Source organism: Anomaloglossus baeobatrachus, chromosome 6 (genome assembly GCF_048569485.1).
Source record: "Anomaloglossus baeobatrachus isolate aAnoBae1 chromosome 6, aAnoBae1.hap1, whole genome shotgun sequence".
In the NCBI taxonomy this organism is placed as follows: domain Eukaryota; kingdom Metazoa; phylum Chordata; class Amphibia; order Anura; family Aromobatidae; genus Anomaloglossus; species Anomaloglossus baeobatrachus.
The window spans coordinates 159394989-159421329 of NC_134358.1; the positions used below are offsets into that span (position 1 = coordinate 159394989).

Below are 26341 nucleotides of genomic sequence, written 5' to 3' on the forward strand. Positions count from 1 at the left end.
TTAGGATACGAGGGCAGTATGGCACTGTTGCTGTGAAGGGCATAGGGGGGGGGCCGAGTGACACCTCAGCTATATAAGACACAGATGGCAGTATCGCACTGCAGATATGTTGAGGAAAAGTAGTATTATGTCACCACAAGAGGGCATGGGGCAGGGCGGCACTGCCACTGTAAAGTGTGGGTATGGCATGGGAGCAGTGCAGCATCACTGATGTGGAGGGCAGGGTGGCAGTGTGGCTTCACTGCTGTAGAGAGCAGGGTGGAAGTGTGGTACAGCAGCTGTAGAAGGCAGGGTGGCAGTGTGGCATTGCAGCTGTAGATGGCAAGGGTGACAGTGTGGCACCTGCAATGTGGCACAGCAGCTGTAGAGGGCAGGGTAGTAAAGCAACTGTAGAAGGCAGAGTGGCACAGCAGCAGTAGAAGGCAGGTAGGCAGTGTGGCACAGCAGCTGTAGAGGGCAAGGTGGCAGTGTGGCTGTAGATGGCAGGTGTGGCACTGTGGCACCTGCAATGTAGCACAGCAGCTGTAGAGGGCAGGGTGGCACCACAGCTATACAGGGCACGGGTGGCAGTGTGGCACCTGCAGTTTTGCACAGCAACTGTAGAAGGCAGTGTGGCACCACAGCTGTACAGAGCATGGGTGGCAGTGTGGCATCTCCAGTGTGGCACAGCAGCTGTAGAGGGCAGGGTGGCACCACAGCTATACAGTCCGGGGATGGCAGTGTGGCACTGCAGCTGTAGAGGGCAGTGTAACACCACAACTGTAGAGGGAAAGGTGGCAATGTGGCACCGCAGTGGTAGAGGGCAGGATTGCAGTGTGGCACCACAGCTGTACAGGGCAGGGGTGGCAGTGTGGCACCTACAGTGTGACACAGCAGCTGTAGAGGGCAGGGTGGCAGTGTGGCACAGCAGCTGTACAGGGCACGTGTGGCAGTGTGGCACTGCAGCTGTACAGGGCACGGGTGGCAGTGTGGCACCTGCAGTGTGGAACAGCGGCTGTAGAGGGCAGTGGGGCACCCCAGTTGTACAGGGCATGGGTGGCAGTGTAGCAAGCAGCTGTAGAGGGCAGAGTGGCATCTCAGCTAAGGCTCAAATGGCAGTTGGGCACCGTAGTTGTACAGGGCATGGGTGGCAGTGTGGCACTTAAGTGTGGAAAATCAGTCCTACAGGGCATGGGTGCAGTGTGGCACTGCAGCTGTAGAGGACAGGGGTGGCAGTGTGGCACCTAAAGTGTGACATGCAGCTGTAGAGGACAGGGGTGGCAGTGTGGCACCTATAGTGTGGCACAGCATCCGTAGAGAGCAGGGTGGCACCGCAGCTATAGAGGGCAGTGTGGCGCTGTAGAGGACAGGGTGGCACCGCAGCTGTAGAGGGCACACTGCCAGGATCCAGGCAGCATCCCTACACGTGCAGTACTAATAACAACAAGCCGCCGCGGTGCTCGCACTCCTCCTCCCCGGGCACAGGCTGTCCCCGCCGCCTCCCGCCCCCGTCCCCTCCCCCCGGTCTGTGAAGGTCATTACACCAGGCAGCCGCGGTCCAATATAGCGCATGCGCCCGGGCCCGGGGACTGGCAGAGACAGGCGGCACAGCCTCTATACTCAGCAGGCAGCGGGGAATAAAGAGCAATATGGCGAGGATGCCTGGCAGCGGCGACTGCAACCCGGGCACCGCAGACAGCGACCCCCTGCACGCCCAGCCCCGGGCCGCTCAGCACCGCATACAGCCGGGCAGCGCGGGTGAGGAGGAAGAAGAAGAAGAGGAGGAGGAGGAGGAGGATGAGACCCAGGAGGTGCAGATCATCAGGGAGGATGAGGAGGACGAGCTGCTGCTGCTGGAGGACGAGGATCTGGAGGACGACGATGATGATGAGGAGATCCAGCTGGAGTGGGAGGACGCGGCGCTGCTGGAGAGCCAGTACCGGGGCACGGCGGGCATGGTCCCGCACCGCTCCGCTCCGCTGCTGCCGCCCGGCCTGCGCCCCGGGATGGTGGAGGATGTGGAGCCCCTGCTCCTGCAGCTCGGGGCCGGCGGGGGCGGAGTGGACGGCGCCGGCTGTGCGGGGTCCCCATCCTCCGAGCGCCCGGAGCGAGCCCGGCTCAGCGAGAACACCCGCCTGGCCACCCGCTACGCCGTGCGCATCTTCCGGGAGTACCTGAGCGAGAAGGCGCAGAGCCCGGACTTCGAGAGCATGGACAAGGAGGCGCTGTGCCGGGTGCTGCGCTCCTTCTACGCCGAGGCGCGGTCCAAGAGCGGCCAGCTGTACAGCAAGTCTTCCCTCATCAGCATCCGCTCGTCCCTGAACCGCTACCTGAACGAGCCGCCCTACTGCCGCACCCTGGACCTGACCAAGGACCCCGAGCTGCGGAGCGCCAACCTCACCCTGGCCGCGGTCATCCGCAAGCTGGAGGAGCAGGGCGCCGGGCCCGTGGTGCAGAAGCAGGCGATCACCCGCGCCGACCTGCGCAAGCTCTACACCTCCTGCGTGTTCAGCGCCGCCGTGCCGTTCGGGCTCCTGAATAAGGTCTGGTTCGAGACGTGCATGTACTTCTGCACCCGGGGCCGGGAGAACCAGCGGGAGCTGGAGGAGGACTCGTTCGGCCTGGCCATGGACGAGGACGGCCGGCGCTTCGTCTACTTCAAGGCGCTGGGGCCGTACCACAAGTCCCGCTCCTCGTCCTGGGGCAAGAAGCGCGGAGCGCCGGGCGGAGCGGCCACCACGGACGGAGACGAGGAGAACCTGCCCCGCATGTACGAGACCGGCACCGAGTTCTGCCCCTATGCCAGCTTTGTCAAGTACCTGGCCAAGCGCAACCCTCTGTGTAAAGCTTTCTTCCAGCGGCCCCGGGACCACTGCAGCGAGGCGGACGTCACCTGGTACGAGAACAAGGCCATAGGCAAGAACCTGCTGGGCACCCGCATGCAGATGCTGTCCAAGGCGGCCAAGCTGTCCAAGACCTACACCAACCACTGTATCGGGGCCGTGTCCGTGGCCACACTCAACAGCATAGCGGGCATTGGCACCAAGCTGGGCCCCCCCTACTTCATGGACAGTATGAATGGCGCCATGCACAGGGCAGCACAGGTAGCGGGTAATACCTACATCCTGCCCAAGTCCGGTAACCTGCCTGACCTCAAGCCTGAACTGCCCACCAAGAGGCCGCTGTACGAGGCCAACCCACCCGGAGAAATGTGCAGCCCACCCTCCCCCAAGAGACTGCGGCCCACAGAGACTCCAGACTGTATCCTGCTGGTGTCGGTCAAGAACGAACCTCAGCCCCCCTGTCCGGAAGCCAATGGTCACCTGGTGCTGACGCCGTCCCCCGCGGTCTCCTCCCCAGCCGTGCTCTCCCCTGTACAGGTAATAAACTACTGGGTATGTAAGAAGGGGCACATACTATACATGTGCCCGCTACATTGGGGAGAGGGTATGGTTGCACACTATGCCCACTGTGACCACATAGACCTGCCACAGAGCTGGGGTATGGCTGCACACATTGCCCCCACATAGTACCTATCACAGAGACAGGGTATGGCTGCACACATTGCCCCCACATAGTACCTATCACAGAGACAGGGTATGGCTGCACACATTGCCCCCACATAGTACCTATCACAGAGACAGGGTATGGCTGCACACATTGCCCCCACATAGTACCTATCACAGAGACAGGGTATGGCTACACACATTGCCCTCACATAGTACCTATCACAGAGACAGGGTATGGCTACACACATTGCCCCCACATAGTACCTATCACAGAGACAGGGTATGGCTACACACACTGCCCCCACATAGTACTTACCACAGAGACAGTGTATGGCTACACACATTGCCCCCACATAGTACTTACCACAGAGACAGGGTATGGCTACACACATTGCCCCCACATAGTACCTATCACAGAGACAGGGTATGGCTGCACACATTGCCCCCACATAGTACCTATCACAGAGACAGGGTATGGCTACACACATTGCCCCCACATAGTACTTACCACAGAGACAGGGTATGGCTGCACACATTGCCCCCACATAGTACCTACCACAGAGACAGGGTATGGCTACACACATTGCCCCCACATAGTACCTATCACAGAGACAGGGTATGGCTGCACACATTGCCCCCACATAGTACCTATCACAGAGACAGGGTATGGCTGCACACACTGCCCCCACATAGTACCTACCACAGAGACAGGGTATGGCTGCACACACTGCCCCCACATAGTACCTACCACAGAGACAGGGTATGGCTACACACATTGCCCCCACATAGTACCTATCACAGAGACAGGGTATGGCTGCACACATTGCCCCCACATAGTACCTATCACAGAGACAGGGTATGGCTACACACATTGCCCCCACATAGTACCTATCACAGAGACAGGGTATGGCTGCACACACTGCCCCCACATAGTACCTACCACAGAGACAGGGTATGGCTGCACACACTGCCCCCACATAGTACCTACCACAGAGACAGGGTATGGCTGCACACATTGCCCCCACATAGTACCTATCACAGAGACAGGGTATGGCTGCACACATTGCCCCCACATAGTACTTACCACAGAGACAGGGTATGGCTGCACACATTGCCCCCACATAGTACCTATCACAGAGACAGGGTATGGCTACACACATTGCCCTCACATAGTACCTATCACAGAGACAGGGTATGGCTACACACATTGCCCCCACATAGTACCTATCACAGAGACAGGGTATGGCTACACACACTGCCCCCACATAGTACTTACCACAGAGACAGTGTATGGCTACACACATTGCCCCCACATAGTACCTATCACAGAGACAGGGTATGGCTGCACACACTGCCCCCACATAGTACTTACCACAGAGACAGGGTATGGCTGCACACATTGCCCTCACATAGTACTTACCACAGAGACAGGGTATGGCTACACACACTGCCCCCACATAGTACTTACCACAGAGACAGTGTATGGCTACACACATTGCCCCCACATAGTACCTATCACAGAGACAGGGTATGGCTACACACACTGCCCCCACATAGTACTTACCACAGAGACAGTGTATGGCTACACACATTGCCCCCACATAGTACTTCCCACAGAGACAGGGTATGGCTACACACACTGCCCCCACATAGTACTTACCACAGAGACCGTGTATGGCTACACACATTGCCCCCACATAGTACTTCCCACAGAGACAGGGTATGGCTGCACACACTGCCCCCACATAGTACCTACCACAGACAGGGTATGGCTGCACACATTGCCCCCACATAGTACCTACCACAGAGACAGGGTATGGCTGCACACATTGCCCCCACATAGTACCTATCACAGACAGGGTATAGCTGCACACACACTGCCCCCACATAGTACCTATCACAGACAGGGTAGAGCTGCACACACACTGCCTCCACATAGTACCTACCACAGACAGGGTATAGCTGCACACACACTGCCTCCACATAGTACCTACCACAGACAGGGTATGGCTGCACACACACTGCCCCCACATAGTACCTACCACAGACAGGGTATGGCTGCACACACACTGCCTCCACATAGTACCTACCACAGACAGGGTATAGCTGCACACACACTGCCTCCACATAGTACCTACCACAGACAGGGTATGGCTGCACACACACTGCCCCCACATAGTACCTACCACAGACAGGGTATGGCTGCACACACACTGCCTCCACATAGTACCTACCACAGACAGGGTATAGCTGCACACACACTGCCTCCACATAGTACCTACCACAGACAGGGTATGGCTGCACACATTGCCCCCACATAGTACCTACCACAGACAGGGTATGGCTGCACACACACTGCCCCCACATAGTACCTACCACAGATGGGGTATAGCTGCACACACACTGCCCCCACATAGTGCCTATCACAGACAGGGTATGGCTGCACACACACTGCCCCCACATAGTACCTACCACAGATGGGGTATAGCTGCACACACACTGCCCCCACATAGTACCTACCACAGACAGGGTATGGCTGCACACATTGCCCCCACATAGTACCTATCACAGACAGGGTATGGCTGCACACACTGCCCCCACATAGTACCTACCACAGATGGGGTATAGCTGCACACACACTGCCCCCACATAGTACCTACCACAGACAGGGTATGGCTGCACACACACTGCCCCCACATAGTACCTATCACAGACAGGGTTGGCTGCACACACTGCCTCCACATAGTACCTACCACAGATGGGGTATAGCTGCACACACACTGCCCCCACATAGTACCTACCACAGACAGGGTATGGCTGCACACACTGCCCCCACATAGTACCTATCACAGACAGGGTATGGCTGCACACACACTGCCCCCACATAGTACCTACCACAGACAGGGTATGGCTGCACACACACTGCCCCCACATAGTACCTACCACAGACAGGGTATAGCTGCACACACACTGCCCCCACATAGTACCTACCACAGACAGGGTATGGCTGCACACACACTGCCCCCACATAGTACCTATCACAGACAGGGTTGGCTGCACACACACTGCCCCCACATAGTACCTATCACAGACAGGGTATGGCTGCACACACTGCCCCCACATAGTACCTACCACAGACAGGGTATGGCTGCACACACTGCCTCCACATAGTACCTACCACAGATGGGGTATAGCTGCACACACTGCCCCCACATAGTACCTACCACAGACAGGGTATGGCTGCACACACACTGCCCCCACATAGTACCTATCACAGACAGGGTTGGCTGCACACATTGCCCCCACATAGTACCTACCACAGACAGGGTATGGCTGCACACACACTGCCCCCACATAGTACCTACCACAGACAGGGTATGGCTGCACACACACTGCCCCCACATAGTACCTATCACAGACAGGGTATAGCTGCACACACTTCCCCCACATAGTACCTACCACAGACAGGGTATGGCTGCACACACTTCCCCCACATAGTACCTACCACAGACAGGGTATGGCTGCACACACTGCCCCAACATAGTACCTGTCACAGAGACTGGGTATAGCTACTCATCAACATAGTACCCACCACAAATGCAAGGTATGGATGCACACACACTGTACCCACATAGTACCAGCCACAAGGACTGGGTGCACATACACTGTACCCACATAGTAGCTGCCAAAGAAACGGGATATAGGCTGCACACACACTGCGTCCACATAGTACCTGCCACAGAGATGGGATATGACTGCACACACACTGTAGCCACATTGTACCTGCCATAGAGATGGGGTATGGCTGCACAGAGTATGCCCACATAGTACCTACCACAGAGACGGGATATACGCTGCACACACTGTGCCCACATAGTACCCACAACAGAGACGAGGTATGGCTGCACTCACACTGTATCCACATAGTACCTGCCACACAGAAGGGGTATGGCTGCACACTGCCACCACATAGTACCTACCACAGAATGGGTATAGTTGCACACACTCTGCCCCTACATAGTACCTGCCACAGAGATGGGATATAGGCTGCAGATACTGTGCCCACATAGTACCTACCACAGATGGGGTATGGCTGGTCACACTGCACCACTCTGTGGAGGGAAACCTATCCCGATACTGTGCCCCCATGTACTAGCAACACTGAGGGGTTATAGATCTCCATTTAATTTGCCCAGATAGTGACAGCCCCATTCCTCATACAGTGCACATGTAACATCCATACTGAGGGGGTATAGCTGCCCTCAGTTTGTCCACATAGTAGCAGCCACATTGATGGTGTAATCCTTTACACACATTGTGCCCACATAGTTCTAGCCGCACTTCGGAGATTCTAGCTGCCCACATAGTACCAGTCACACTAAGGGCAAGAAGCTGCTATGATTCATGGGACATCAGAATAAAGGCACAGGGGTATTGCTTTCTTGATGAACCAACAAAATCCTGGGACTCCATTACTGAGAGCTGTTTGGGTCCTGTTCACACTGGAATCTCTCCAATGGTCTGAATATGGTTATCTAGCGCTAAATTTCAGTTACAAATTCCGAAAGCATGAAAGACACTTACAGACCCCAGAAGGGTATGTGCCCACAATCCGGACATGCAGCGTTCTAGACTCAGCTGTGGAAAAAAGAAGCACAGTGGGTATGAGATTTCTATAAATCTATTCACTGTGCTTGTACTGTACAACGAAGTGTTTTGAACACAGGGTAAACATGCTAGGTCCAAAATGCTGCTATTCCTGGTCGTGGGCACAGGCCCTAAGGGTACGTACCCACAATCCGGACATGCTGCATCCCGGAGGCAGCATGTCTTCTCCCGCAGGGCCGCGAGTCTTCTGCACAGGAGACCACAGTGGCCCACGATCAGGGTTCGGGCCACTGAGGACTTTCTCTTTGTTTTCCCTGTGGAGAACACTCGCGGCTCCGCAGCATAAATTGACATGCTGCTGCTCGGGAAGCCGCACCGCAGGTCAGTTTAAGCTAAGGGAAAAATAAGCACTGTGTGCATGGGATTTTTATAAATGCCATCCACTGTGCTTGTACTGTACAACGCAGCGTTTTGGATACAGCGAAAACACTAGGCCCAAAACGCTGTGAACCCTGATCATGGGCACACAGCTTAGTAGATCAAGTGGGATCTATCAGGATTCCTTAGGATCTGTTTTAACAGATCCAACTAGCAGTTATGGCTTCATAATGAATGGAAATGATGGCGCTGGTGTGAGCTGCAGTCACCGAATGCTTCATTTGTACTTCACAATATTTGTGTATAGGATTTAACAGAATATAAGATGTTATTTGTATTGCAGGCTTATGTAAATAAGACGTATAATCATTCTATTCTGCAACTTTCTAAGGGTAAGTGCCCACAATCAGGATTAGTTGCGTATTTTCGCTGATGCCAAAACCCTGCGTTGTACAGTACAAGCACAGTGGATGGGATTTGTAGAAATCTCCTGCTCACTGTGCTTCTTTTTAACACTGCGTAAATTCATCTGCGGTGCTGGTTTCCTATCCACAGCATGTCAATTTCTTGACACTTGAGCCTCCTGTGCAGGAGATTGCGGCGGACACAGCGAAAATCCGTTGCGTCCAGATCGCCACATAACCCTGATCCTGGGCACCTCACATGATAGACTTTGTGCCTCAATTCATCTATCTTTTGAGCAGCTACATAGGAAAATATACATTTTGTAAAAATAAAGTCACTTTTCCCATAAATATCAATCAAACATGTATCTGTCAAACAGATGTGAATTTGTTATTTATTCATTTTTATAGATGGGTTTGGCAGATCAGTCAAAAAAGTACATGGTTGTGTCCCTTGATGGGATTTTCACACTGCTGTGATATTGATGACCTATCCATTTCTGTGTTCTGATGAGTGAACAGAATAACGCCATTCCTAACACAAGTGTGAACATCGCCTTAGCTAACTAGCACAAGTTGTGCTTTTTTTACATAGAATTTTCTGAATGGAGGATCCAAATAAAAAACTGCATTCCACCACACTTCTATCAGCGATCAGAGCGAGATCTCACTGTCCGCACTAACCCAGGTCCTTCCCTGAGTTGTTACCGAACGGTAACTGCTCTAATTTGGGTGGAAGTTTTGACCAGACTTTGGTAAAAAGCCATTTTGACCCTGATTCCAGCGATGTGTCACTTACTGAGCTGTTTGCTGTCATTTCGATAAAATCAATGTTTTTTCTGCTGCAGATTTAGCAGTTATACAGAGCTCATGAATGTGCTGGACTACCTGCAGCACAATAAGTAGTCCTGTAATGATAATCTACTGCTGATTAATGAGAGATTTTATCGAAACTACACTAAGCAGCTCAGTAAGTGACACATCGCTGGAATCGGGATCTCTGCCCCTATATTATGCTGCTCTCAGATTAGGTGGTAAAAACCTGGTGACAGATTCCCTTTAACAGCCATTTTGACACAAACTTATATGTACCAATAACCCAATGCAAGCCCAATAGAATGAAAGGTATCAATAAATCTTTATTGCAAACAATTTAATTAACACAAATGGACCAACCCAAGTGGCGGATGGAATTGATAAAGAGGACCCGGCACCAGCAATATTTAGTAATGTAACCTACAAATCTCCAAACCTTAAACCATATAAATATCAAGGTCAGATACAATAGAAAAATATGCAGCAAGAAAATATCCGACATTACTGTACTAGGTAGAATAGAATATTGTACATTCACAAGTGTGAAAGCCTATGAAGGCAAATCTAGAGAATCAATCAAGCCACATATAGTAATATTATTACCAACATGCAGGAGTCCAGATATAGTAATGGTGCGGCGTGCCCACACACTGATGCGCGTTTCGCAGCTACCGCGCTTCGTCCAGGAGGATGAAGCATGGAGACTCCTGGATGAAGTGCGGTATCAGCAACGTATTGGTACTGATTGGTATTGATGGGTACTCTTTAATGATAGCTCCAGTTCGAAATTGTTGGCTATAAGCAAAAGTATATGGTAGGCTTCTTCTAGATGTAGTAGTTTCCGGGGTCATCCACTACTTGGACAGCTCCTCAATCTGTATGTTTTTCCCCTTTAAATTAAGATAACTCATACTCTCCTCCAGGGTCGGTGCCACTCCAGTTTTGTCCACACTCGCTGTCCTGAGGCTCGTGTCACTGTCTGACGTCACGAGAGTGCTGCGGCCCAGCAGCCGCTTCACTCTCCTGGCTTCGGATAAATTGCTGCTGCTCTCGTTTCCTCCGGATGTATGTGATACGTCTGAATGTGGGGAGAGTGAAGCGGCCCTGATCGACTGCAGGACTCGCGGGACGTAAGACTTTTGCATGAGCCCCAGGAGAGTGCGTGTTGTAACGGCTGGAATGGCGCCGACGCAAGAATAAGTGTTGTTATTTTTAAATGGGGAAACATACAAACAGAAAACTATACTGTGTAAGACTTAGGGGTACTTTGCACACTGCGACATCGCTAGCCGATGCTTGCGATGTCGAGCGCGATAGTACCCGCCCCCGTCGCACATGCGATATCTTGTGATAGCTGCCGTAGCGAACATTATTGCTACGGCAGCTTCACACGCACTTACTGGCCTGCGACGTTGCTCTGGCCGGCGACCCGCCTCCTTCCTAAGGGGGCGGGTCGTGCGGCGTCACAGTGACGTCACGCGGCAGGCGGCCAATAGAAGTGGAGATGAGTGGGACGTAAACATCCCGCCCACCTCCTTCCTTCCGCATAGCTGGTGGAGGCAGGTAAGGAGATGTTCCTCGCTCCTGCGGCTTCACACACAGCGATGTGTGCTGCCGCAGGAACGAGGAACAACATCGTATCTCCTATTGGTGCGACATTATGGAAATGTCCGACGCTACACAGATCACCGATTTACGACGCTTTTGCGATCGTTTATCGGCGCTTCTAGGCTTTACACGTTGCGTCGTCGTTACCGGCGCCGGATGTGCGTCACTTTCGATTTGACCCCGACGATATCGCAGTAGCAATGTCGCAGCGTGCAAAGTACCTCTAACACTTATCTCCTCGTGAAGATATCTGTAGAACTTACAATACAATTACCTTTTATTGTAAGGGACTGTAACAAGTCCTTCACCGCTGTGTCCCTCACGTGACTAGGGCACATAATCATCCAATATACAGTATGTGAGGAATGGTGGCTCAGTATTAGGGATGATCGAATACCTCAAATATTCGGCTTCACGAATATTTTATGAATAACTCACCGCTATGCGAATATTCGATGCTCAATGTAAGTCTATGGGAAGCCCGAATAGTTGTTATTCGGGTTTCCCATAGACTTACATTGCGCATCGAATATTCACGAATAGTCGAATAGCAGCGACCTATTCGGAAAATATTCGCGAAGCCGAATATTCGAGGTATTCGATCATCCCTAATCAGTATGTATATTGATGGATCATATTGAATACCGACCATTAGTAATGGCTTTTGAAAGTATTTTGGAAAGTCATATAATGTAACTACAAAAAAAAAAAGAAAACACTTCACTTATCGAAACTGTAAACCTTAGTATTTTTTATTGGTGGTTTATTTTGTTTTACTTTGTTGCAAAAAAAATTAGCACAAAAATTAAAAACTTATTTACATGAAAACCAGTGACGTGCACCTTAGGCTGGTTTCAGACGTTCGTGTTTTAGGTACGTGTGACATCTGTTTTTAACACGGATGTCACACGTACCCATGTTATTCTATGATGTGCCTCACACGTCCGTGTTTGCACACGGACCGTGTGACCTTTCATGACCCCGCAGGCACACACGCAGGCATCTCCGGCAGCATGGATGTCACACGGATCGCACACTGATGTGATCCGTGTGACATCAGTGTAAAACATACCGGAGAAAATATGGGTCTTTTGAATAAAAAGATTTTCTATATTTACCTCTCTCCAGCGATGCTGTCTCCGGCTCTGCTGCCTCCCGCTCCTTATCGCTGCTCATTATACTCACTGAATATTCAGTGCCCTGAGGAGCTCGAAGCGGGGACAGCGCTGGGGACTTCAGTGCCGGGGACCGCATCACTGGGTGAGTTTACAGCAGAGTGCGTGTGTGTGTGGTGAGAACCTAGAAGCCGGAACATCGTGGGGACAGCATCGGTGACTCATCACAGTTCCCAGTGAACTCGTGAAGCTGTAGCGTGGGGGTCATCAGGAGGTTATCAGAGTTCATTGGAAACTCCGATGACCTCCTGAATGTCACTGTGCTTTGTGAATACTCACCTGTCCCCGCAGTGCTGTCCTCGGCGGTGCTGTACTCGCAACGCTCCGGCTTCCTGAGTCCGGTGAATAATCGATGAATATAATGAGTGGCAGTCAGGAGCGGGAGGCAGCAGAGACGGAGAAAGCAGGTAAATATGAAAAATCTTTTTATTTCACAGACCCGTGTTTTCTCTGGTACCTGTCACATGCATGCAAACACGGATGTCACATGTGTGCCACACGTATGACCATAACCATGCGTGTGACTGGTACCTGATTAAACATGGACGTCTGAAACCAGCCTAACAGGGTATTTTAAGGCGTCCCGATCAGCTCGTAGCTCTGGAGTCTCCTTACTTACTGGTAACTTCGCGGTGGTAATTCTGCCTTGTATGACAATTCTAATCCAGGAGCTTTATCATGTTTCAATACATTAATGGTCTGTCAGTGTATGTGTCTGAGTGTACATCGCTATCACTGTTTTTATATATAACGATAACTGGACCATTGAACAAACACACAGCTCAGGAAAGTGAGAGCAATGATTAGGAGAACTACTCTGGAACAAGTGCTGGTGGGGATGTGGGAATTGTGATTTTGCAGGAGCTGAGCAGGAGTGAGGGTGAGCAGCAAACGGCTAATGGGCTGAAGAAAGATGAATGTGTGAAAAGGCGTTTTCTTGCAGATATGGGGTTAATCTGCAGGTTAATAGCATTTTGAACCTGCCCAGCACCCACACTTAGAGCCTTGCTGTTGAGCAGAAATGAACTTTATTCCTCCTGGCAGCATTCGGCTTTCAGTTACAGTGGCGGTAGTAGTGCTGCTTTATTCACCCCTCTGTACATAGTGCACGGCGGCTGTAACCACGCCTCCTGCACTGACTGACAGCCCGCTGTAATGTTGGAGATATGTTGATTTATCTGAAAATGAAAACTATTTTTATTATTTTTGTACTGTTGTTGGCTACTATGCAGATTTCAGCACCAATTTCCTTGGGGAAAGCGCCCTGAAATCTCCATTGTGTTGCATGAGAAGTTTCCAATAGGTTTCTAAATAGATTTGTTATTAAAGCAGTTTCCACATGGATTTCACCGCAAGTGTAAAACTAGCCAAAGAGCTTTTTTACGTAAAAAAATTTGACAGTGTTAGAAAAGCGTAGTCTGCACAGAACCAATACGTTCCAGAATGAGCTACCAGAAGGATTGTATTGAGAACCATTCTGAGGCTTCTTGCTCCAAGCATTTAATTCTTTTTATACTTGTAAAAAAATGTCATGATTTAGAGACACTTTTTGATTACATGGAGCATGGTGTATTTAAAAAAAACCCATGCATCCAAAATCACACAATAATAAAAGCACAAAACTTGCACTCTTTAGGCCACGTTCCCACAATAAGCTTTTGGAGAGTTTTTGATGTTGCAGCATTTCTGTATCTATTACGTAGCTTCTTTGTATGTTTTTCACTGCTTTTTTGTGTGCACTTCTTTTACATGCATTTTATTGCATTTTTCATACTGCGTATTTTCTCACTTGTTAGTCTGTCATGTTTTAAATAAAGCTGGTTTGTTTTTGATGCTTGTCCGCAGTGGAGAGCACTTGAAATGCGTGAGTTTTTTATACCTGTGAATTTTATGCATCCAATTCAAATCTAAGGGCTGCTTCTCACTTGCGAGTTTCTCGCAGTAGAGCAATGCGAGAAAATCTCGCATTGGAATCGGACACATGTTAGTGAATGATTCAGCTCTCATTTGCGATTTTTTTCTCAGTCCAAATCGGACTGAGAAAAAAATCGCAGCATGCTGCTTTTTTGCGAGTTTCTACTGCTAGTCTCTCCAATGCAAGTCTATGGGAGCGTGTAAATAATCGGATGTCACGGGACGGCACTCACACCATCCTAGTGACATCCGATTTTCTAAATACATTTCTCGCATGTTTCCTAAAACACTGGAAACGAGCGATGTCTCCCAATGTCTGTCAATCACTATTCTCTGTCAGTCGGTCTCTCCCTCTTGGTCTCTATTCTCTCTCTGTCGGTCCGTCACTATCTCTGTCCCTCTCTCACAGTCTGTCGGTCATTTTCCCCTCCTCTCTCATACTCACTGTTCCCCGATCCCCGGCGCGGCGCTGCACGGCTTTCTCACTGCTGCGGCAGCTTTTACTATTGTGAAAAAGCCGGCCGCTCATTAAACAATCTCGTATTCCCTGCTTTCCCCGCCCACAGGCGCCTATGATTGGTTGCAGTGAGACACGCCCCCACGCTGAGTGACAGGTGTCTCACTGCACCCAATCACAGCAGCCGGTGGGCGGGTCTATACTGTGCAGTGAAATAAATAATTAAATAATTAAAAAAAACCGGCGTGCGGTCCCCCCACTTTTAATACCAGCCAGATACAGCCATACGGCTGAAGGCTGGTATTCTCAGGATGGGGAGCTCCACGTTATGGGGAGCCCCCCAGCCTAACAATATCAGTCAGCAGCCGCCCAGAATTGCCGCATACATTATATGCGACAGTTCTGGGACTGTACCCTGCTCTTCCCGATTTACCCTGGTGCGTTGGCAAATCGGGGTAATAAGGAGTTAATGGCAGCCCATAGCTGCCACTAAATCCTAGATTAATCATGTCAGGCGTCTCCCCGAGATACCTTCCATGATTAATCTGTAAATTACAGTAAATAAACACACACACACCTGAAAAAATCATTTATTAGAAATAAAAAACACAAACAAATTCCCTCATTACCAATTTAATAAGCCCCAAAAAGCCCTCCATGTCCGGCGTAATCCACGGACCTCCAGCGTCGCTTCCAGCTTTGCTGCATGGAGGTGACCGGAGCTGCAGCAGACACCGTCGCTCCTGTCACCTCCACGCAGCAACTGAGGTGAGTAGCGCGATCTGCTGAGGTGTCACTGAGGTTAATCGCGGCCACCGCTGGATCCAGTGACAGCGGGTAACCTCAGTGACAGCTCAGCTGATCGCGATACTCACCTCAGTTGCTGCGTGGAGGTGACAGGAGCGTGTCTGCTGCAGCTCCTGTCACCTTCATGCTGGAAGCGACGCTGGAGGTCCGTGGATTACGCCGGATATGGAGGGCTTTTTGGGGCTTATTAAATTGGTAATGAGGGAATTTGTTTGTGTTTTTTATTTCTAATAAATGATTTTTTTCGGGTGTGTGTGTTTATTTACTGTAATTTACAGATTAATCATGGAAGGTATCTCATGGAGACGCTTGACATGATTAATCTAGGATTTAGTGGCAGCTATGGGCTGCCATTAACTCCTTATTACCCCGATTTGCCAACGCACCAGGGTAAATCGGGAAGAGCCGGGTACAGTCCCAGAACTGTCGCATCTAATGTATGCGGCAATTCTGGGCGGCTGCTGACTGATATTGTTAGGCTGGGGGGCTCTCCATAACGTGGAGCTCCCCATCCTGAGAATACCAGCCTTCAGCCGTATGGCTTTATCTGGCTGGTATTAAAATTGGGGGGGACCGCACGCCATTTTTTTAAATTATTTATTTATTTACTTCACTGCACAGTATAGACCCGCCCACCGGCTGCTGTGATTGGTTGCAGTGAGACACCTGTCACTCAGCGTGGAGGCGTGTCTCACTGCAACCAATCATAGGCGCCTGTGGGCGGGGAAAGCAGGGAATACGAGATTGTTTAATGAGCGGCCGGCTTTTTCAAAATAGTAAAAGCCGCCGCAGCAGTGTGAATGCCGTGCAGCGCCGCGCCGGGGATCGGTGAGTATGAGAGAGGGCTGCTAACTTCAGTCACTCAGGAGATTAGCGGTCACCGGTGAGCCCTTCACGGGTGACCGCTAATCACAACGCGGCACAGACAGAGCCGCAGCATGACAATGAAGTCGGGTGAAGATAACCCGAGTTCATTCTGACAGTGCGGCTCTGTCTGTGTCTGCTGTCATCTGCCATTCAGCTCTGCTACATGGCTGTCTGTGTCTGCTGTCAGCGGCCATGTAGCAGAGCTGAATGGCAGATGACATAGTAAAAAATACGCATTACACACGCATTACACACGCATTACACACGCATTACACACGCTAGTAAAATCATTAATTTATTCAGAAAAAGCATCGCACTTGCGTTGCACTCGCACCTAACGTGAACTAAAATCAGCCGAGTTTTTTTCAGCCCAGTCAGACCGATTTTACTTGCATAGATGTGTTTCCACCCTAAGGGAAAAATCTGCTCAGAAAACTCAGCGTACCCACAAGGAGAAATTGACATGTTGCAGATTTGCAACTCACACCACAGTTTATTACCCTGCTTAATAAAGAAGCACAGGGGGCAGGAGATTTCTATAAATCCCATTGGCTGGAACTGTAAAACGCTGCGTTTTTAAACCAACAACAGTACTCAGCATCAAAAACTCACCAAAAGCGGATTGTGGGAACGTAACCTTATAGTTCATTTTTTTGCAAGAAACACTGTGAACCCACCTTGAAAGTATGGTCACAAATTTTTTTATCAGGTGGGCAAAAACTATAAAATTTTCAAACGGAAGCCATGGCAGGTTTTCTTCCTGAAGCTGCCTTTTTGCAGAGGTTTCATAAAGGTAATCTGTTACCAGGTTTTCACTAACCCATGATGTAGGGGCGAAGACCCTGATTCAAGTGATATATCACTTATTGAACTGCTTGTTACAGTTTTGATAAAAATCACTTTTTTTTACTGCATATCTATCAATACTCACTTATTGTAATGAAACAGGAGACAGCCCAGTAACAGATCTATTTCTGGATTCAGGGTCTCTGTCTCTACATTATGCTGCCCTCACATTAGGTGGCAAAAACCTGGTGACATATTCCCTTTAAGTAATGAGTAAAGTAAAAGGCGAGGGTTTTTTTTTAGACTGAAACATACAACTCATAAAAATACTCCAAAAGATGGCCAACGCATTTTTATTGTTTGTTTTTTTTGCCTCATTTGTATAGAATCAAGCGTCTTTCAAGCAGAAAATGCCTGAAGAATGGTCGGCACACTTTTAACCATATCAGGGTTCTAAAAACCAGTAAGGTTATGCGCACACGCTGAGTTTTTGGTGCAGACATTTTCTGTACCATTATCTGCACCTTATGACAGAAAAACGCACCAAAAAACACATGCGTTTTTGGTGCTTTTTTGTGCCATGTTTTTTGTGAAATCATTGGCTTGAAGGGCTACAAAACGCAGGAAAAAAACGCTCCAACAATTGACATGCTGCATCTTTTTTCTGCTCCAAAAACTGCAAGAAAAAAAGAAGCATCATGTGCACAGCATTTTAGGATTCTCATTGACTATGCTGGCATAATGATACAGGCGGATTTGGGCAACATACTGCACCAAAACTGTACCAAAAAATGCATAAAAAATGCAGCGTGCGCACAAGGCCTTAACAGACACTTAAAATCCTGAACCTAGAACAGCAAGTTATTTTACATAGAATTAAGTAGAAAGATTCTTTGGAGTGGTTTCTGAGCACTTGTTCAGGAGGTTTCTTTATGTGGACCTGCTGTATAATCTGCCTGGAAAGACGCTAAATAAATGGTAAAAAGAACACCTTGCTGCTGCTATGTTCACTCTTTTAGCGTCTTCTTTGAGGTGTCCAAAGATGCAAAGTAGTTCCAATACCCGGCCATTCTCCCGGCAGCCTGCACTTGGAAGCCGCTTACTAGTTCATTCAATTCAAATTTACAAGAAAAAGCTGGTGACCAAAGAATGTTCAGGACAGAAGATGCCGGCGTATCCTGAAGCATCCTCTTCCTAAAAAAACTTGTCAGGTTTGCACACGTCTAAAGACATTGTGTGCACATACCCAAAGGGCAGAGTCTGTTGGAGTGGATCCTCCAAAATCCTCCTCAAAACTTTTCCAATCCATTTCTATGGGAAATCCACTTTGCTGTTCATATGAGGAGGTTTTAAGCATATATGTATATACATATAATATAGTAATTATATTATAATAGAATTCCTTGTGAAAGAGGAAGAGTATGCAATAAAAACTCATGTCCATTTTTTTTGTCTGAGATTTTTCCTTATCTCATTCAGGTTTATAGCTAGAAACAGTAAATATGGCGGCTTTCACACTACTTTTTTTTAACATGCGTCATGAACGTTTTTTTAACGCAAATACGGATCCAGTGCAAATGCGTTTTCATTTCAATGCATTTGCAATGGACTCGCGTCAACATGCGTTCACCTGCGTTTGCGTGCGAGTTGCAGTTTTTTAACATTTTTCAAAAACGCTACTTGTAGCGTTTTTGAGCTGCGTCCAAATACTGCAAATTGCTGGATCCTGACTATACTGCATGCAAATGTATGTGAGCGCTGGCATACCGATAGACAGGATCCTGCTTGCTCTACTGAGCATGCCCAGAAACCAGCCTCGCGTGATCAGTCCCTCTCTCCCCCTCCCTCTCTGTCCCTCTCTGTCTCTCTCCCCCTCCCTCTCCTCCCTCTTTTCCCCGCCTGAGAGCTGCGGACACTCGTAACCAAGATAAATATCGGGTAACCAAGCAAAGTGCTTCTCTTAGTTACCCGATGTTTACCTTGGTTACGTGTGCAGGGAGCAGGCAGCCCGGCTCCTAGCAGCTGCGGATGCTCGTAACCAATGTAAATATCGGGTATCCAAGCAAGTTACCTGATGTTTACCTTGTTTACAAGCCTCCGCAGCTGTCAGAAGCCGGCTCCCAGTCTATCACGTTCAGTTCGACTGACTCCCGATCACATGACTCCAATGCCCGCCCATAAACTTAAAGTGACAGGATCCTGCAAAATAAGCAGGATCCACTTTTACAGCAAAAAAACGTTCATGACGCATGTTAAAAAAACGTAATGTGAAAGCAGCCTAAGGCTAGCGCCACACATCCGTGCTGCCGGCACGTGTTTGTCATTTTTTACACGTACCGGCGGCACGGAGACACGTTAACCAATGCTACCCTATTGTAGCAGGCACACACACGTAAAACCACACGGAACGTGTGTCCGTGTGCGTTTGTACGTGTGTGCGTTTTTCAAAGCGCTGACATGTCAGTGTTTTCTCCCGCAGCACGGGTGTCACACGGCCCGCACCCGTACCACACGGGTGTAGTGTGGATGCGGTCCCGTGTGACACGCGCCGGAGAAAACACACATCAGTGAAAAAAAAAAAACATTAACTCACCTTCTCCAGCCCTCCTGTCTCTGCCGCTGCTGCCTCTTGCTGCCGACCGCCGCTCATTATTCTCATTGAATATTCACTTCACTGCCTGGCAGCAGCAGCAGCGGGGAGACGGGAGGGCTGGAGACCGAGGATCAGCACCACGGACAGCAGCGCGGACATCAGGAAGGACCAGGTGAGTATGATAATTACCGGTTCTACGTGTGCTATCGCGGATAGCACACGTAGAACACACGTGGCCCGCACGTACCAGAGACACGTACTTACCTGCACACAACACGCAGGGAAAATACGTGTCTCTCGGCACGTGCGTGAATTTCACGTGAGTGTGGCAGAAGCCTAAAACACATTTAGGCTATGTCCCCACTAGACAATGTACCCGCGGATTTTGCTGTGGAAAACCTGCAGATTTATCTGGATTTTCCAGATAAATCCACGGGTTTGCACAAGTACAGACACTCCCCATGTTATCTTATGGGATTTGGGGAGTGCTGTATCAATGCTGCGGTATGTGCGACTGCGGAATATGCTGCGGATTTCCCGCAGCCGCACATAACTGCATATCAATTATTCATGCAGAAATATCTGTGGAATTCCCGCTCCTCCACTATGGAGATAGAGGCCGGGACTTCCGCAGGTATTAACGCACTTCTCCCGCAGGTTTACCGCGATAAAAATGCTCGAATCCCGCAGCAATGGATAGCTGTGCATTCCGGGGAGCTGCTGCGAGAAACCTGCATATAAACCTGCGGAAAAATCCACGGGTACGTTGTCCCGTGGGCACATAGCCGTAGAGTAAGAGAACGGGTACTGTTCCATTTGCGTATGACTCGTGCGAGTCTCGCATCGGTATCACCCGGCACGGCCTGACACTCTCCCGACAGTAGCACCTCAGCTGCATAGAAATACATGCAGCTGACCTGCTCCTGTCGGAGAGTGTGCGGCCGCGCCAGGTGATACCGATGTGAGACTCACGCGAGTCATACGCAAGTGGAACCGTACCCAAAGTGACACTTCAGAATCACAGTTCTGCTCAGTTTCTGTGGGCACCAGAGTTATATACTTCCCATTCACTCTGCTTGAACTGTAAGACACTCAATGTTTTTAGCACAAAAATACGCAGCAGAAAAATGACACCACATACTCATCGTGGGAACTTAGCCTGAAGGAAACCTCTTCGAGTTTGCCACTGTCTAATTAAAAAGCTGTAAAAAAAAAAAAAAGCTTCAGAAAAAAAATCTCTGCCGTTCACTGCCCACAAGCTTCAAACCATTTCAGGGGAAGAAAAACTCTTCCAAAATCTCCCGAAACAGGAGCCTTTTCTGCCTGAAAAACTATTCAGCGCCTCCTAAACAGTGTGAACACACCCTAACATTTTGCAACACGGCCACTTTTTGTTTTCTTTTTTTTTCTTTTCCTTCCCAGAGCCATCATTTTTTTTTCTATTTTCCTGTTCACATAGAGATATGACTTGTTTTTTGCAGGATGAGTTGTTCTTTTGAATGACACCATTCATTTTACCATATAATGTACTGGGAAAAAAACGTGGAAAAAATACCAAATGGGGAGAATTTGGAAAATATACACAATTTTAGCATGTTTTTTTGGGAATTGTTTTTACAGTGTACATCTTGTGGTAAAAATGCCCTTGCAATATGATGGTCCTCATCAGTATTATTACGGCGATACCAAACATGTCCGGTATTTTTTAATTATTTTAGTGGTGAAAAAACATCAGGAGTTTGCCCCCAAAAAAATCGAGAGATTGTCTCTAATTTCCAAGACGCGGTTTCATTTTTCAATCGATGGACCTGTGTGATTGATGGCTTATTTTTTGCGTGGCGGGACATGTTATTATACAATTTTGGGATAGCTATGACAGTTTAATTGCTTGTTACTGAATTTTTTATGGTATATTACAGCAAGCAAAAAACGTAATTTTGGTTATCTTGAATTTTTTTTTGTTTACCAATTAGGTTATTTTTACATTTTTATAGCTCTTTTCTGAACGTGGTGATACCACATATGTGTATTTTTTATTATCTTTATTTTTAATGGGGCAAAAAGGAGGGTAATTTGAACTTATGGGTTTTTTTCAAAACTTTTTTTAACTGTTTTTAATAGTCCATTAAGGAACCTTAACCTATTACTTGTGCTATAGTAACATCACCATCTCTTTTGAAGCCCAGCCATAGGCAGGCTCCAAAGGAGTGCTGTAATGTCAAGCACTGAGGTCTTTCGCAGACCCCCTGCTGTCATAGCAACCCTTCAGCAATCACGTCATGGCCGTGCCAATGGGCACTTACAATGTAGCACCGCCAAGCCGGCACATCTTAAATACCAGTGTCAGAGGGATTTAACAGGTTAACAATTGTTAGAGGCAGCTACATGTTGAAACACAGAGCCATTACATGCTGAGTATGGGGCGAGCTCCATACACCCGCTTCCGACTTGTACCGTACGTATATGGCGGATGTCGCAAAGGGGTTAAAGGGAATTTAGCACTTGGTGTCTATCAGTTTTGTGTTTGTTTTTCCATCACTTTTCTCTTTTATGTTCTGGGGGCGGCACGGTGGCTCAGTGGTTAGCACTGCAGTCTTCCAGCACTGGGGTCCTGGGTTCAACCATCTGCAAGGAGTTTGTATGTTCTCCCCGTGTTTGTGCGGGTTTCCTCTAAGTTCTCCAGTTTCCTCCCACACTCCAAAGACATAATGATAGGGACTTTAGATTTGGAGCCCCAATGGGGACAGTGTTGAGGATGTATCTAAAGCACTGCAGAATATGTTAGTGCTATTTAAAAATAAAGATTTTTTTATTATTATTTCTTTATCTTTTTTTATTATTTCTTTATGTTCTTTCCTCATGTTTTGTGTTGGTTACTCCGTGCTCATCATTTTGGCTTAGGCCCGTTTCACACATCCGGCATGTCGCCGGATTCCGGATCTGGCACGCATGCAGTACAGTACATTAATTTACAGTGGAAGTGCGACACCATGCGGTTGTGTGCTTCATGCACGTCCGCATTTGTCCGCATAGTGTCGCGCTTCCACTTTAAATGAATGTACTGTACTGCATGCGTGCCAGATCCGGAATCCGGCGAAATGCCGGATGTGTGAAACAGGCCTTTGTTGGTTTGAAGGGGCATGGTTTAACGGGTGGGATGTTTTGCAATGGATTTTTTTTCGTGGAAGTTGTTAGAACAATCTACCCCAGCAAAAACTAGTTTAAAGGGACTCTTATCAGCACAGGAGGACTGTTCACAAAAGGTTTAGGCGCTTGGCACGGCCAAACATTTACATACACTTTCCATCTGCTGGTTTTCCCTCTATAAAGCAAGAGCTGTCAATCACAGAAGGGGGGTGGGATGGAGATTAAGGGAAAACAATCAGGTGGGAAGTAGCACCTAAATGATTGGCCTCGCCATGATGCACAAGTGCCTGTACTTGGCTTGAACAGTCAGGCTATGAGCGCGCTAGGCGTTTTTTCCACGCTGCGTTTTTTGTGCATTTTTGTCCGCAAAAACACATCCGCGTTTTTACCACGGGTGCGTTTTTGTGCACTGTATTTAATGAATGAAAAACACAGAAATAATTGACATGCTGCGTTTTTGTGGTCACCACAAAAACACAGTTACAAAAAAACGCTGTGTGCGGACAGCACTTCTGAAAACCCATAGACATTGCTGGGGAAGCAATGTCACAGCGTTTTCTACACAAAAACGCGGTAAAAAAGCTGCAATAAAAGTCTAGTGCGCACAGGACCTCATTCTGTGATTACAAAGTCCCTTTAAATTTTCTCAATACAAGTCTATGAGGATCAGAAGGAGGGTATTTAGCCTCAGTCTGAGTCTCCTTGTCCCTCATTGAGAAAGTAGCCACTGCCCCATACAGAGGACACTGTGTGATTAGCATGTGACAAATGCCGTCACATAATGTCAGAAGACGGCGACTGGTGAGAATATTAGTTACACACATGGTTACTAACAAAATGTATGTTTCTTAAAAATACCTGTGTTCAGTGAACTTTCCAAATGAGCACCCATTCACATGTAACATCGGTAAGGAACACAGGTACTACACCTATAATGCTGCCCTTCATGTAGCGCATCATATATACCAGTGCCACATCACACACTAGCTGCACTCTGCTTTATAGTTTTAGTCTATGTGCGCAAACAGCGTTTTTTTGATGCGCTTTTGTGCGTTTTTGAACGCAAAAAAACGCTCCTGTGGCACAACGCACCGGTATAAACGCATGCGTTTTTACTGTGTTTCGGTGCGTTTTTGTTTGCATTTTGCAGCGTTTTTCCATTGTTTGGGTGAAAAACGTAGTAAAACACAGAAAAGAATTGTCAATTTTTTTTATTTTTTTTTAACCTCAAAAACGCAGCTAAAAATAAAAGTTGTGTGCGGACAGCATAAATGAAAGTCAGAGACTTTGCTGGGGAAGCAAAGTCATGCAGTTTTGAGCTGAAAAACTCTCAGTGCGCACATAGCCTTAAAGGAAAGAGAAACCATCAGCAAGATAAAAAACAAACTTTATTTACCTGCAGCCATTGTGGTAATTTTTTGGCAAATAAAGTTTAAACATATGGCTGTGAAAGAGTGGTAGCAGGGAGAAAATAAAGGTATATTTTCTCTGCAGCCGCTCGCTTTCAGTCATGGGTGCGGAGCTGTGATCAGTGTAATCGTTCTCCTCGCTCTGCGCACACACATGCTACATACATATTGCAGGGCAAGCTGTGCGGGGAGCGATTATACTGATAGCCCACAGCTCCCCCCCCAGCAGCTGCAGGGAGGATATAACTTTATTTTCTCCCCTGCTGCACTTCCACTTATTCAGCCATTTGTGTTTTATAATGGTATCTACTTGCAGAACGTTAGTATGGCTGCGGGAATATAGTAATTTTTATGTGTTTTTTGCTGACAGGTTGCCTTTAAATATTGTAATAGATTCTGGGAACCTGCTCCTCACAGTTCCTATCCAGGACATGTAGTTACACAGCCACAGGTTGCTGCTCACAGATAAACCAGTTGAATCACTCAGTGAGACTGGAATAGGCTGTGTCCTCAGATGACTTCTTAGTACTTCCGCACACTTCTCAGACATGACCTGCTTGGGAATCCTGAGGACGGCTTTGATGCATTGCTTTATGCAGTGGCAGGGCTTGGAAAAGAATAGACAACATGCTCAGTCCTGTGTAATAAGCTAATAATTGGTTCTAGGGTTGTTAATGTTCTTGGCGAGCGGCCAGCGATCCTCCCAGCCAATAAATGCTCCCATACCCTGCTGTCCTGCTCCCAGGGCCCCGCCATGTCCTGGATTTGGCTTACACTGTGGTCAGTCAGATTTGTGTCATTTAGTAACGTGTTTTAGCTGCGAGCGGAGGACTGTGCTGTGATTGTGTGGTGTTTGTGAGCTCTGAGATGCGTCGGCTGTCATCTTTCCCTGCCAGGCGTCTGATTGGCACAGGACAGGGCACGTGACAGTTCACTGAGGTTTACTGTTCACCTCATTTGACATCAGAGGTCAATGACTGTGGTTGTTGTTCTCCTTCTTCTGACGTCAAACTCCTTCCCTTAGGCACTTCTTGAGCCTGAAAAAATATAGCAAATCATTGGCCAATGTTTTCTGAATGTGAACTGAACGTCTTGTTATAGAGATCAGTGTATGTCTAACTAGTAGTAATGTGCTTACCTCTCAGCAGAGAATCTGCTCAACGTGCGATAAAAACTGAATGAAATATATATATGTATTTGCAGAATACAAACCTAAGGCCCTGTGCCCACGAGAAAATGTACCCAAAGCTATCCGTTATTGCGGAATTGTTGCGGTAAACGTGCAGAATTCGAGCGTTATTCCTGTGGTCCCCCCCCTCCCTGTATCTACATATTAGAAAGGCAGAAAATCCGCAGGAAAATACACATGAATAATTCACATGCAGTTCTTTGCAGCTGCGGGAAATCCACAGCATTTTCTGCTAGTGCAAATTCCGCAGCATTGAAACAGAACTCCCCAAATCCTATAGGATAATATGGGGAGTGTCTGTACTTGCACAAACCTGCGGATTTATCTAGAAAATCTGTAGGTTTTCCATGGCAAAATCTGCAGGTATTTTCTTCCATGGGCACAGAGTCTAAGGTGACGTTCCCTTGATAAATATAGGGTGCGTTTTTGGTGTTGCAGTATTTGCTAGGTTAGGTCACTTGTGGGTTTTTTGTTTTTTTTTGTCTTTTTGATGTCTCTTAGGCTATGTGCCCACAGGACAACCTACCTGCAAACTTTTCCACAGGTTTGTTCTCAGGTTTATTGCAGCTGCTCCCCGAAATCCGCAGCTATCCATTGCTGCGGTATTTGTGCGGAGTTGTTGCGGTAAACCTGCGGGACAAGTGCGGAAATACCTGTGGAATTCCCGCCCTGTATCTCCATATTGGAGGAGCGGG

The 26341-nt window shown here is 48.3% G+C and overlaps 1 protein-coding gene across 2 annotated transcripts in view; it reads left to right on the top strand.

The window, feature by feature from the left end:
* Positions 1 to 26341, top strand: part of KCTD1 (potassium channel tetramerization domain containing 1) — a 152371-nt gene that overhangs the window by 74077 nt on the left and 51953 nt on the right. The window contains exon 1 of one of the 2 annotated variants that reach the window (XM_075353330.1): positions 1492 to 3359. The exons of the other annotated variant lie outside the window; for it this stretch is intronic. Within the exon in view, the coding sequence (XP_075209445.1) occupies positions 1629 to 3359 (1731 nt within the window). The 5' untranslated portion in view covers positions 1492 to 1628. Of the gene's footprint in view, positions 1 to 1491; positions 3360 to 26341 lie in introns of those variants that run through there. 2 annotated transcript variants of the gene reach the window in all.